Source organism: Neopelma chrysocephalum, unplaced genomic scaffold (genome assembly GCF_003984885.1).
Source record: "Neopelma chrysocephalum unplaced genomic scaffold, ASM398488v2 Primary Assembly neopelma1_262, whole genome shotgun sequence".
Classification (NCBI taxonomy): domain Eukaryota; kingdom Metazoa; phylum Chordata; class Aves; order Passeriformes; family Pipridae; genus Neopelma; species Neopelma chrysocephalum.
In genome coordinates this window covers 240,077-253,709 of record NW_020897924.1, presented here as the reverse complement: position 1 = coordinate 253,709, position 13,633 = coordinate 240,077, and the positions used below count along the sequence as shown (strand labels likewise).

Below are 13,633 nucleotides of genomic sequence, written 5' to 3'. Positions count from 1 at the left end.
TGGCCCCATGTCCCCACCACTGGCTGCAGTGGGACTGCGGGTGCCAGGGGAATGCCTCAGTGGGGTAAGGGTCCCACTGCCACTCTTGGGGCGCTGGGGGTCCCTAGGGTACTGCAGCACAGCGAGGGGGGCCGCTGATGCCACTGGGGTCTATGGATCCCTTGAGAATTGAAGCGGGGGGGACACGTTGATGCCATTGGAGGGCTGGGGATCCCACTGCTACTTTGGGGACCTAAGGATCCCCTAGGTACTGGAGGGGAATAGGGGGCTGTTAAGTGAAAGGATCTGAGTTGATTTGTCCCTTTGGCAATGACACCTAGAGAGCACAAGTCCCTGCTGGTGCTGGACGCGCCCAGGGAGAGGCCATCCCACAACTCCTTGGCTCTCCTACAACTCCTGAAGATGGCGCTGGCTCAGCTGATCTGCGGTGGAGACAAAGCTCTTGGGGAAAACTCTGCTACCTCTGGAGCAGTTCGAGTCACTAGAACAGGGACTGTTGTCCTGCTCTCATTGTGGGCGAACACACTGTCTTCGTTTGTCCTCCCCAAGGGACACAGGCAGGTGGTCTAGAAAAATGCAGCTCCTTTCCAGCAGGCACAGCATCTCCCCGATAATGAGACACACAGACACAGAGCCAAAACCTCCCATTCATCTGCAAACTCTGGAAGCACAAGAACTTTCCTTATGCACATGAATTTGTGGGCGGTGAGTCCTGGGCAGGGCTACCCAAGAGCTGCATCTTCCAGGCAGATGCTGGTGGGTCTCCACTCCTGATACAGCAGGATTTGGAGTCAGGGGAATGAGCGAGCCCCCACAACGGCCCAGACAGCAGTGCTGTCCCTGGGGCAGAGAAGCAGCTGCACGAAGTGCTGGGATGGGACTGTCCCAGGATGCTGGGACACCTTCCACTGGAACAGGTTGCTCCAAGCCTTATCCAACCTGGCCTTGAATACTTCTAAGGATGGGGGCAGCCACAGCTTCTCTGGGCAACCTGTGTGTTTCTCCACTCTCAGTGTAAAACATTTCTTCCCTGTATCTAGTCTGAATCTCCCCTCTTTCAGTTTAAAACCATCACCTTTTTTCCTATCACTACAGGACCTGCTAAAAAGTTTGTCCCCATCTTTCTTATAAGCCCCTTTAAGTACTAAAAAGCTGCAGTAAGGTCTCCCCAGAGCAGAGGGTCAGAATCCCCTCCCTGCCCTGCTGCCCATGCTGGGGATGAGCCTGGATAAGCCCTGTGGCTGCTCCAACCCATGCAACAGACCCTGCAGCTGCACCAGAGCCCCAGCCAATGCTGGGACCAGTCACCCCCAGATACAAGAAGAAATGGACATGCATGTCAGCTCATTTAGGAAAGGAGGACAAGGAGTCCAAAGCAGGGTTATCACAGGAACAGGAGAAAGAGGCAGACCAAGAGGTAACCACTCAATCCCTGTTCCTGAGTGAGCTGCGGGATATGTGAAAATATTTCAGCTGTCATCCAGGTGGGTTCATTATCACCTGGCTGCTCCAATGCTGAGATAACTGGGTTAGTATCATGGAATTAGAAATTAGGGAAGCCAAGCAGCTGGGATTGCTTTCTAGGGAAGAGGGCATTAACAAGGCAGTTGGAAGAGGGACACAAGCCCTCACCCTCTGAAGGCGACTCCTGCCAAGAGTGAAGAAAAGGTATTCCTACGGGGGAGATGTTGTTATGTTGCCCAGGCAAGTGGACCACGATGGAGAGAGGTATCCAGTACCTGAAAAAACTGGCCATGCTCAACATGGTTTATGATGACATGAACAACACACAGTTACCCACAGAGCCAGACAAAGCTCAGTGCACATGACCCACGTGGAAGAACTTCGTACGGAGCCACCACTCTCATTTCCCAGCTCATTGGCAGTGATGGCCTGGAGAGACAAAGTGGCACCCATGGTGGATGAAGTGGCTCATCAACTCCAGGAGCACGAAGACAATCTCTTTTCCTCCTTCATCTTCCCTGTGGAGAAACTGCCCCAGGAGTTCCAGCATTTCAGAGAGGAATGTCCTAGTCCCACCCATATGGACCAGCCTCTCAGCTACAAACAGCAGGCACCCTTTCACTCAAGGGAGGATAGAGAAGGTGCAAACAGCTGGGCTGCCTGCCCCAAACCCCCTAAGAGCTGGACCACAAACCAGCAGTCATTACCTGCGCCTGGAAAACCAGTCCATTCCCCCCAGAGCACTTGGGAACTGGGCCCACCCAGCTTAGGCAGGCACCCCTCTCATCTGTCTCCACCCCCTGGGTTCTGCAGGACCAGTCCAGCACCCTGCAGACCCTGTAGGAACAGAACCCGCTCATGGACAGCTCCAGGGGTCAATCAGTGGTTTCGGAATAGTGGCAGAGTGATAAACAGAGCAGCAGCACAATTATCTGGGTTGAAATGGCAGCAAGCCCAGGAACTTACCAGTTCTTGTGTGAGGTGTGGGATGCAGATACTGGACAGTGCAGGGGGTGGTGCAATGCTGTTGCTGGGGACGCTAGTACGAGGTTGAGATTGAGGACTGGGGCAGGCAGAAGAAGGTCCCCAGGCTGAGGAGGAAATGGTGTTCTGTGTTCACCTCCATTTATGCTGAAGGCCATACTATGGTCTTGGCCAAACAACTTCAATTTCTGGGCATATTTGGCACACTGCAGTGCTTTGTCCTGGTCTCAGGTCATTGGTCAGTGCTGGAAACCCTCAGCTGATGGCCTAAGCAGTGTTCTGGTTTAGCTTGGTCTAACTTGTCTTTCTACCTGTGTCTTCCTCTTTGGAGGGATGATCTTTAGGAAGTTCTGCAGCACAGATCTTCTCCCTTCATCAACCCATCACAGCACGCTTGCATTTAGTGCTGCTGCTCAACATTCTTTCCTCTCAGAGCTGCGAGTAGACTTTCCATCTGGAAGAGAGCTGTTCACCTTGTGAAGAAAACACCAAGAGCAGAAGAACTGGGGCTAAATGTGGACCCAATGGCCATGATTGGCTGCCACAGGCCAGAGGTCACTTTTGGTCTTGCTGCTGAGGAGGTGGAGCTCCATGAAGGTCACATTCCTCTTCCCAGGGAGCGCCAGTGTGGTCATGCCGGGAGCCTGTCCCAGGTCTGGGGAAGCATAGTGGGGCAATAGACAGGTGTCCTCCCCTGTGGGACTTGACACTGGCGGGGAGCCTTCTCTGTGCCCCACTTTGACCGGGCTGGAGTGTCCCCAAGAGGGTGCCAGGGTCCACGGGGGAGACCAAGGGCCCAGAGCCCCACAGGGCTGGGGCTGGAGGGAAGCACTGGCCACCAGCCATGGAGTCGTGGCAGAGCCCATGTCCCCCCCGCCCAGCCCGCTGCAGCACCCCCGGAGCTCCCATCCCCTTGGTGCTGCATGGAATGGTGGCAGGGCCTCAGTGTATCGCAGAAAACCTTCCCTTGCGCTGTCCCGGTGCGCCGCCAAAGGGCTTTGCCGCGCCTCGTCCTGTCTGCAACCCCGGGCCCCTCTGAAGCCGCCCGACCCCAGTGGCTCCCAGCCAGAGGGTGATGGGGCAGAAGCTGCTGCCAGCTTCACCTTCCCCTTGCACTGTGCACTGCATTGCCAGCAGTCACCTCATGCACTTCAAGGCCTCGCTCCAAGGCAGACCCCGTGGAGGTTGCTGTGGTGTAGCTCCATGTGCTGCAGTGGGGGGAGCAGTAGTGCTCTTCAGGTACTGTGGGTGAAAGTGGGACAAAAGGACAGACCTCACCTTGTTGGGCCCACAGGATACTAGCCTACTCCCACCCATGCATCCTTTAAACTGGAAGCTCTGGGATCACTCAAGAGCTGGGCACAACGCTTGAACTGGGAGCACTTATCACCCCATTGCAAACTGAGACTATGCCAAACATGGGAACTTATCAGAGGTGGGCACCCCCAAACTGGGATCACCACGACCCCCCCCAACAGGGACCACTGAGATCTCAGAGAGCCACCCCCTAACTGGGTTGCTGTAGCAGGAAGCACTGGGATCCTCCCAGCCTGAAACTCTTCTTGCTGGAGCCATTGGAATTCCCATCTTCACAGTATAGCAAACACCAGCTGTGCCAAAGGCCACCTGCTGACAGAGACCCACAAGGAACCCAAAGGTGGGGGTCACCACCTGTCCCCATACTTATTGCAGTCCCACAGCAGTGGGTAGAAGAGGGAAGGGGGGCCCTTTCCCAGATGCAGCACTGAGGACCCCCACAGATCAGCTCAGTGCCAGGACCAGCTGGTACACCCCCTCCTTCCTTTCCCACCAGCCCCACCCCCTGCCTGCTCCAGCTGGGGGACGGAAGGGGGCTGCTGTGGGTTAACTCGTTTTATTTAGACTCAAAGGTAACTGCAGCCCAGTGGGACCGTGTATGTGGGGCCAAGACCCAGTAGAAACGCAGCAGTACGTCGGGAACGGGGCGGGAGCGGGTGAGCTGCAGCGGGGCACAGCGCCCGGGCTGCCCGAGGAATGGTCAGTTGGCGAGAAGAGGGTTTACGAGAGCTGCCCGCAGTCGGTGATGGTGATCTTCTTGCTCGTTTTGCCATCCTTGGAGCCACAGCGCTCCATGGCCTCCACCACGTTCATCCCCTCCTTGACACGGCCGAAGACAACGTGCTTTCCATCCAACCTGGGGAGAAACACCAGTCACAGCTGGTCCCTGATGTCCCCACAGGACACCTCCCAGCTGGGGACTCCCGAGCCTGTCCTCCCACAGTCCCCAACTCACCACTCAGTCTTGGCAGTGCAGATGAAAAACTGGGAACCGTTCGTGTTGGGGCCAGCGTTGGCCATTGACAGGATGCCAGGGCCTGTGTGCTTCAGGATGAAGTTCTCATCAGGGAACTTCTCCCCGTAGATGGATTTGCCTCCGGTGCCATTGTGGCGCGTAAAGTCACCACCCTGTGAAGAGATTGGCATTTCAGGTCACAGGTGCAGGAGAGCACCCTGGAACCGGGAGCAGTGGCCCCTCCACATGCTGCAGGCAGGAGGCAGAGCTGCCCTCCCACCCCAAATCTTCCAGAATCCAACTCTAAAACCTACGTGAGTAACATATCACCTCACCCATCCACCCCCCCGCTGCGGTGGGAATGCTACGCACCTGGCACATGAACCCAGGAATGATCCTGTGGAAGCAGGACCCCTTGTAGCCAAATCCCTTCTCACCAGTACTCAGGGCACGGAAGTTTTCTACAAAGGAAGAAAAAAATCACCATGAATAGCCTGTTTTGCTCAGAATTCAGAACACTACTTGGTTTTGGTGCAGCTGCAGTGTGGCCAGAGCTGCTTTACCAACCTGCTGTCTTGGGGACCTTGTCTGCGAACAGCTGCAAAGAAAGGAAAGACATCTGTCAGGCTGGGGTGGTGACTGACCACTGTCCCCCGCTCCCCAGGGCCACCCCCAGACTGCAGGGACCCGCTGCCGGGAGGTGGATCCTGGCCGTGCCCGCAGCTGCAGAGCCCTCCCTGCCTGACGCTGATTTGTGGGAGCTCCAACTCCAAACCATCGCACTGCACATCTCACCAACGAACGTTCGCTTCGCTGGCCTGGATTAAATTCATACGCCTGGAGCCTTCCCGGGCGGGGCGCGCGCCGCCTCCCAGCGCTCCGGGGGGATTTTGGGCAGGATGCGCCACCCGTGCGGGCGAACAGCCCCGGCTCTGCAGCAGCCACGGCGCCCGAAGCCGGCGCGGCCGTGCCACGGATGCTCCGCGCCCCGGGCGGGGCGACAAATGCTTCGCCCTCCAGCGACAGTCCCGCGGCGATCGGGTTGCCGCCGCTCTCCGCCAGCATCCCCAGACCCGAGAAGCACCGCCCAGGGGTTCGACGCGGCTCATCCCGGTGCTCCGGGGGCCCCGCGATAAAATGGCGGCGCGGCAGCCACGGCCCCGACCCGCAGTGGGGGGAGCGGCCGCGCCCCCCCGGCCCCGGGGCGGGGCGGAGCGGAGCCGCGGCGGCGCGGCGGGAAGGCGGCCGGCGGCGAGGCCAGCGGGGCCCGGCGGGAACGGGGAGACGGCGGTACCGAGCGCGGCGGCGACGACGAAGGGGGCAGAGGGGTTCCCCCGGGCGACGGTGCGCCCTGCGCAGGCATCGCACCACCGCCGTTCCCCGGGCGAGTCGGGCCGCGTCTTTCGGCGCTGCGAGCCCGCGGCGGGCCCAGTGGGGCCCTTTGTTCGCCCCTCCGGGCCGGGGCCGCGCAGCCCCGCGGCCAGTGGGACGCGCCCCCGCCGCGCACGCGCACCCACCGCCCGCCGGCCCCACGCGCCCCCGCGAGGAAATGGCGGCGGTGCCCCCCGCCCCCCCGCGCCTACCTCGAAGGTGACGCGGCCCAGGGGCTCGCCGTTGGCGGCGATGTCGAAGAAGACGACGGGGTTGGCCATGGCGAGGCAGGAGCGAGGCAGCAGCGACTGATCCGGGCGGCGAGCGCGGCGCAGCAGAAGGAGCTTGGCGCCCCGCCGCCCATTATATAGCGCGAGGAGGGCCCGCCTCTCCCGCGGCGCCGGCCAACGGGCGCTGGCGGAGTGGCGGAGTGGCAGGGCAGGTGACCAATCAGCGGCGCCGCGTTTGAAAAGGGGGAGAAAGGAGGGAAAAAAGCGCGGGTGGGGCGGGGGCCGCGGGCCGGCGCTGGGCAGGGCGCGGCGCGCATGCGCGGTGCGGGGAGCTGGGGGGCGAGGTGCGGGGTCGGGCCGCCGTACGCGGCAGGACCGGGGGCGGCGAGGATGCGGCAGCACCAGCCCTGCAGTACGGGCAGCCCCTCGCCCGCCCTGGGAAAACTCCCGATTTTCCCCCTCCGCCGCGGGACTGCAGCATCGCCCGCCCGGCCCCGGTTAATGATTGACGCCACAGGCCCGGTTCACGGCCCGCCTGGGCTGCCGCTGCCCGAGGAGGGGGCAGAATTCCCCTGCCACCGAGGGACCCCCCCGCCTCCCTGCCCGGGGAGGGGGCATGAGCCCACCGCCACCCGGGACACCCCTCGCCCTCTCTGCCCGGAAAGGGGTAGGAATCCCCCTTCCCTGCTCGAGGAGGGGTCCTGGGGTCAGACCCACAGCGAGATGACAAAGGACAGGGCACATATGACCCTGCAGGATACTTTAATAGCCATCGGGGATGTACAGGGCAACTGGGCTTGGGGGCAGCAGGGGCTGAGCCCCTCAACCCACACCAGGCCCATGCAGTACTAGGGGCAGCAGCATTTGCACATTGAATGGGGGCACGGGCAGCCCCGCAGTGACGCACTTGCCTTTAAATACGGGGAGGTCTCGGGGGAGGGCAGTAGTGTTTCTACACTATGTACAGCCTTGTGCTTCTGGGGGGGCTCAGCCCGTCCGTTCCATCGCAGCCCTTTGAGAAAACCCCCATAGTGGGGCGTCCCAGCTCTGCGGTGGGCAGGGGCACGCAGTGCTGCCCCCCAGCCCCAGGGGGGGCAAGGATGGCTCAGTTATTCTCGAAGAGGGAGAGGAGATCATCATTGCTGCTGCTGGGGAGGTCAGGGGGCCCCAGGTAGGAGAGCAGCTCATCGGGATTCGTCAGCTCAGGCAGAAGCTGGGGGCGGCAGTGTGTGACGATCGGCCCCCCACAGCTTCTGCCCACCTCCCCACAGCAGCTGGGGTCCCGAGCCAGCAGTGGGACCCCTGGCTGCTCCCCCCGGTACTCACGTCGAGGGCAGGCTCCGAGCCATCACCTGCCGTGGCCATGCTGGGTGCAGGGGGGAAGGCGAGGTCGGCAGCGTGGGCTTGGGGTCCCAGAGGAGGCCGTGCCACTGCGCTCCGAGGGTGCAGCATGGGGGCTGGCTGGCTGCCTGAGGGGGTGCTGTGCAGCCCTGGCTGCACCGGGGGGTGGGATGGCTCCATCCGTCCCGATGGGGGAAGCTGCAGAGGGGGGGAAGAGAGCGTGGCCATAAGACCCTCCCTTCACTGGGACCCCTAGCGCTCCCAGTGAGATGTAGGGGCCTGGGCATAGCCGCCCCACTCGCAGCCCAGCTGACCTGTGCGGGCACAGGGGGCACAGGGGGTTTCTCAGGGGCCAGGAGGCTGCCAGGGATGTTGGGCTGGTAGGAGATGGAGGGGGGGCCTGGTGTGAAGTCACTCAGCGTTGGGGTGCCAGGGGCGCCGGGGGGAGGGAAAGGCTCTGGGAAGCCCCCAGGTCCTGGAAAGCTGGAACCTATGAGAGGAAATGGGGCAATTGGGACACACACACACACACAGGGGCAGGGTCCAGTCCTGTCCCCCATGGGTCTCCCCATACCCGGGGTGCTGTAGTCAGCAGCAGCCCCTGCCAGAGGCTGTGACAGTGCCGGGAAGGGCACAGAGCTGGGCCCCAAGGCTGCAATCATCTCCATGATGTTGGGCAGCACCATGTGAGTAGGACTGAGTGTCCGGCACCGCTTCAGCACCGGTCCCTCCGGTTCCTCCTTGACGTGGATGTCGGGTTTGATTGGGACGGGTTTCCAGCTGCAGGTCGGGTCAATGGTGATCTCTTCATGTTCCGAACTGAGGGCAGCAGGAGGGCAGGGGAGGTGAGGTTGGGGCACCTGCTGCACAGCCCCTCCAGTGATGGCATAGGGCCAGGCATGGATGGATGGATGGATGGATGGACAGTCAGAGCAAGGGCACTTACTTCTGGATGTATATCAGGATGCCCAGCATGTACTGGTCCACCTCCAGGCCCTCCAGCAGGGCCGTCTTACTGCAGGCAGGGTGCAGGCAGAGTGAGGGCAGAGAACCCTGGCAGGAACTTCCCCCTGCAAGGCAGGAACCACCCTCCCCCCGCCAGGACAGGAAACATACCCCCTCTCCCCTGCAGGCAGGGACACCAGGGCATGGCCCCACTGCAGCCCCCACTCACTTGCAGACAGGACACCGCCACGTCCCCCTCTCACAGTTGAGCTGCAGATACGACTCAAGGTCGAAGCACTGTGGGGGAGACCAGCAGCTGAGCCAGACAAGGGCAGGATATTGGGTGGGGAACACCTCCCAGCACCCTGCCACCACCAGCCCTACCTGTATGTGCCGGCAATCATGACCCCTGGCTGGGAGCTGGATCCTCCGGAAGGTGATGGGGCACTTGAGGGACACCTTGATGGCCGTCTGCTCCACACCGTCCTCACCGTTGGGCCCTGGGGTCCCCGGGATGGTCCCACTGCTGAAGTTGCGCTTGACTGGGGAGGTGGGGACAAGGGGCACCAAGGGTCAGAACCGGGACAATGGGATGGGGGTGGCACTGTGGTGGCACCTGGGCAATAGTGCCCCATCACCCCCATCCTGCTGTAGCTCGTGACCAGGTGTTCCCCTGCCATGCTGCAGCCCCCGGTCCCCAGGACCTGGGTGCTCACTTTTGGTGATGCAGTGCTCAGCGGGAAGTAGGCGCTTCTTGATGAGCCCCTGCAGCACTGAGCGCACGGAGGGCCGGTGCACCAGCTGCAGGACGAACAGATGGGACTGCGGAGAGATGGGGAGGCTGAGTTGCAGCCCCAGCCATCACCCTCCCAGTCCCAGGACCTGGACGTGACTCACACAGCAGCAGGCGGTGACAGTGATCTGGATGGTGTTCCGGCCGGGCTGGCAGACGTGCTTCAGGTAGAGCGGCTTGTGGGAGGTCTTGTTGTCACCGCGCTCGATGGTGAGCGGCGTGGCATTGACACTCACCTGCACAGAGGCCGGCCAGTTGGTGTTCATCTGCCGATCCTCGTGGTGGTAGCACTTGAACTGCAGCTCCAGGTCAGGCCTGGGAGCAGGCAGAGTGTGTGAGGGCAGAGGGCATGCTCGCACGCGAGCCACCGCACTGGGTGCCACCCGCACTGGGTGCTGCACTGCACCATGCAGAACCATGCTGTGCCAAGCCACGGCATGCGCCACCATGTCATACAGCACTGTGACAAACCCCACGGCACTGTAGCACTGCACTGTGCCAAGCCACACAATGTCCCACCGTGCCATGCCAAGCCACGCCCCAAGCCACCATGCACTGCAGCGAGGTGCTGAGCCACCGTGGCACTACCCTAAACCATGGCAGATACCACTGCACCAAACCACACCACACCATGATGCAGCGCAGTGCCGTGCCAAGCCAGACCAGGCCACACACTGTCATGCCACATGGCACTATGCAGCGCCCAGCCGTGCTGCCCAGCGCTGCCTCACATGGTGCCACACAGAACCACCTGAGCAGCGCTGTGTGACACCACACCTGCAGCCCGCACCTCATCATGAGGGTCTTGTAGACAGAGTCACGCAGCTGGAAGACATGGTTGCTGACGGCCAGGTTGTGCTGCAGGCGGAAGGGCTCCAGCACCACGCCGTCCCGCACCGGGAAGGTCAGCCGCAGCTCCTCACCGGGGGCTGGCCCTGCGGGGTGCCATCAGCAGGGACCCCTGTGCCCCAGCCACACCCCAGCCACTCCCCGCACCCTGCACAGGGATCCACCTCACAGGAAGCCCCCCACATCTCAGCAGTCCCATCCACCCAGGACAGGCAGCCCTATCCAGGAAGCTCCTCCTACCCGAAGTGGCTCCTCCCCCACAGCAGAGGCCCCTCCCACCCCATGCAGGAGCCCATCCCACCGAAGGCTCCTCCCACTCCAGGACACCCCACCCTATCCAAGCTCCTCCCATTCCAGGAGGTCCCACCCACAGAACAGGAGCCCCTCCCACCAAAGCCACCACTCCTGATAAAGCCAACCCTCACCCGCCCCGGGCCACACCCTTTTATTAACTCCCTCACCCTACTCAGTCCCACCCTCACAGCAAGCCTCTACCACCTGCCTCCACTGGCCCCAAACCCTGGCAATGGCCACACCCCCTGTGCTGACACCCCTCCCCTCCCACCCTGCCTTTAAAGGGGGGGCCATACTGCCAGAAATGAGCCCCACACTGTGAAGTCCCCCCCTTCCTTCCCACCCTGGCAGTCCCCCTGACCAGGGACACCTACCAGGGGATGGGTGCAGGGGGGTGATGTTGGGCTTCATGTCTGGCAGGAAGGGTGACTTGACGTCCTGACCAGGGGACGTGTAGGTGGGGATGCCACTGCCCGGCGTCATGGGTGGTGTGGGGTTCCCGGCCAGCGGCGAGCTGGGATACCCCGGCAGCAACCGGCCCGGCTGCGGAGGCACCGTGCACCCTCAGCGCCCGGCCGGGCCGGCACAGCCCCCACCCCACCTGCTGCCAGACTCACCCCGTTGACGGCTGCTTGGCCGTAGGTGCTGAAGCTGGTGCTCTGCCCGTTGAACTGGTCAGCAGACTGTGGGAGGAGGAGGGTCCCCAGAGGCTGGCACCGGGGGACTACAGACACCTGGACCCCCACCTCATGCCCACCGTTCCCTCTGCAGTACCTTGTAATAGGGTCCAGCACTGCCTGAAGCGGAGAGGTACTGGCCCATGCCCTGCTGCAGCCTATGGCCGGGGTAGGAGGGGGACGGAGCGGAGGACTGGGGGGCGCTGGGGGCATACTGAGCACCGGCCACAGCATACTGCCCGCCCTGGAGGAACTGCTGCGCTGGGTACCCCTGCAGGGCCAGGGGGTCAGCACCAGCGGGAAATGGGGTCCCGGTACGCCACAGCCTTCATCGACGCAGTGCTCACCTCGTTGGAGTACGCCCGCTTGAGGCTCTGGCGGGGTAGCTGCTGGCTTGGGGGGGGACCAGGGTAGGCGTGCTGGGGCACTCGTTGCCCACCATACAGGGAGCTGGTGCCAGGTGCCCGCACTGGACTCATGCTCACAGGGGAAATGCCAGAGGGGGCCATGACACCTGCCATGCCAGCTGGGCTCATGCTGGTGCCACGGGGTCCAGGTGCATGGGGCAGGAACTGGTTGCTAAAGGACTGCCCTGTGCCCATCTGCAGGGGGGAAGAGAAGGAGGTCAGGGCAGGGCCAGGGCAACTGTCAGCTCCCCGGTTCTGCCACAGCCAGGCTCTTACCGTGCTGTACTGGCTCAGCTCCTGGCTCTGCTTCTCTTGCAGCGCTGCCACTGTCGCTGTGGCCGTGGCCGTGGCTGTGGCAGCAGCAGCGGCCACGGCAGCAGCAGCCGCTGCCTGGGTGAAGTCAGCGGGGGCCCGGCCAGCATGTGAGGGGAGCCCAATCCCACCCGGGCCGCTGGGGCCGCTGGTATAGCTGGAGAGCAGAGAGGCAGGAAGGGGCATGTGGTGGCCCTGCGACGGGACATGTGCCAGGCCAGGGGGCACAGGGCTGGCCTTACCTGGCAGCAAAGCCTGGCCCACTGGGGTAGGCGTTGCGGCCGTAGACACCCGGCTGCATGTACCCCTTCCCTGGTGCCCCCTCAGCGAAGGGCTGCTGCGGCAGGAATGGTGGCGAGCTCATGCCCGAGCCGGTGCCTGCCATGCCAGGCAGCAGCGGGGTATTGGAGCTGCTCCCCCCAGGGCCCATGGGGCTGCCAAAAACCTGGGGGGTGGGGTGGGAGGCAGTGGGTCAGGCACGGGCAGTGGCACCCAAGTGCTGGAGGTCCCTGGGGTGAGGGTGCTGCAGGTACCTGACTCTGGGAGGGGTTGCTGACACCCCAGACGGTGGTTACCACGGAGAGGGATCCCGGCGGCTGATTGGTGCTTGGTTGCCAAGGAACAGCCTCGTATGCAAATGAACCATCACTAGAAAGAAAAACAAATTAATGAAGATGAAGGACAGAGGAATGGAGGGACAGAGGGAACCGGGGGATGGAGGGAACGGAGGGATGAAGAACGGATGGATGCATGGGGGGATGGATGCATGGGGGGACGGAGGGACGCTGCCCCGGCGCCCACCCGTGGGGCGCAGGCGGCAGCGAGGGTTTCATGGGGTTCATGGAGCTCATCGGTGGGTGCGGGCTGGGTCTTCCGAGGCCGCGGCAGGCGCTGCGGAACGGCGGCACCGTCTGTCACTGGGGCTGCGGGAGGCAGTGGAGCGGCGGGTGAGGGGCGGCCGCCTCCAGAGGGGCCGGGGCCGGGGGGGTGCAGCCCGGAGCCTGCGCGACCCCCCCAGCCTCCGCGGCCGGGACTTGGCGTCCGGCCCAGTCTGGCCCGGGGCGCCGGCCGGCACGCGCCGCCCCCGCGCCGGGCCGCCCCCCCGCGCCGGCCACCACGGCGTCAGACCCCCCCCCGGGGCGGCGGGCACCGGGCTTCCCCTGCGCCTGCGGGCGGGAGGAGCCGCGGGGACTTCCCGGGGCAGGGACGCGGTCCCCCCGCGGCACTGCCCCCCGCCGCCCGGGGTATTTCCATCCGGGCCCGGCAGCGAGGCGGGGAGGCTGCGGGGTCACCAGCGCTTTCGGTTCCTCCCGGCCCCGCGGGAGGGCGGCTGAGATGGGATGGCCGCGGGGGAAGGGACGACGCGGAAATGGGGGACACCCGCGCCGGGCCTGCCCCAGCTCCCGGCAGCCGCCACCGCGGAGCCACCGGCCCCGGGCGCCCCTCGCCGGCGGTGACAGTCCCTCCCCCCCCCCCAGCTCCTTCCCCGGCAGCACCGCAGCGCAGGCCCCGAGGCCGAGCCCCCTCCCATTGCCATGGCAACCGCCCCCGCCACCCCCGGCACGGCGGGGCGGCCCGCGGGGGCCTGGCCAGTCCCGCCCGTCCCCCCCGTCCTCCCGCCCGGCGCTCCCGCTCTCACCGCGGCGGCGGCCCAAGATGGCCCTGGCGGCGCGGGGCGCGCGCGGAGGCTGCGC

General features: G+C 63.7%; 2 protein-coding genes across 8 annotated transcripts; both read right to left on the bottom strand.

Annotated features, from left to right (window-relative positions):
• Positions 1–4,305: 4,305 nt before the first annotated feature.
• PPIA (peptidylprolyl isomerase A) lies at positions 4,306–6,448 on the bottom strand. Its single transcript, XM_027704256.1, has 5 exons — positions 6,304–6,448; positions 5,288–5,318; positions 5,093–5,181; positions 4,721–4,893; positions 4,306–4,621 (listed from the first exon to the last, which is right to left on the bottom strand). The coding sequence occupies exons 1-5, from the start codon at positions 6,370–6,372 to the stop codon at positions 4,486–4,488; spliced, it is 498 nt and encodes a 165-aa protein (XP_027560057.1). The 5' UTR covers positions 6,373–6,448; the 3' UTR covers positions 4,306–4,485.
• A 618-nt stretch (positions 6,449–7,066) lies between these two features.
• ZMIZ2 (zinc finger MIZ-type containing 2) lies at positions 7,067–13,612 on the bottom strand. 7 transcript variants are annotated; one of them, XM_027704250.1, is made up of 20 exons: positions 13,579–13,612; positions 12,741–12,862; positions 12,473–12,587; positions 12,182–12,384; positions 11,904–12,096; positions 11,568–11,822; positions 11,318–11,491; positions 11,161–11,226; positions 10,918–11,086; positions 10,191–10,335; positions 9,637–9,715; positions 9,505–9,561; positions 9,324–9,429; positions 8,992–9,149; positions 8,837–8,904; positions 8,609–8,677; positions 8,237–8,481; positions 7,977–8,152; positions 7,648–7,860; positions 7,067–7,534 (listed from the first exon to the last, which is right to left on the bottom strand). In XM_027704250.1, the coding sequence occupies exons 2-20, from the start codon at positions 12,788–12,790 to the stop codon at positions 7,427–7,429; spliced, it is 2,649 nt and encodes an 882-aa protein (XP_027560051.1). In that variant the 5' UTR covers positions 12,791–12,862; positions 13,579–13,612; the 3' UTR covers positions 7,067–7,426. The 7 variants fall into 7 exon arrangements, with proteins under 7 accessions (XP_027560051.1, XP_027560049.1, XP_027560052.1 ...); XM_027704248.1 differs by having other exon boundaries at positions 9,505–9,715; XM_027704251.1 differs by having other exon boundaries at positions 9,505–9,715; positions 10,918–10,981.
• Between the last annotated feature and the right edge of the window lie 21 nt (positions 13,613–13,633).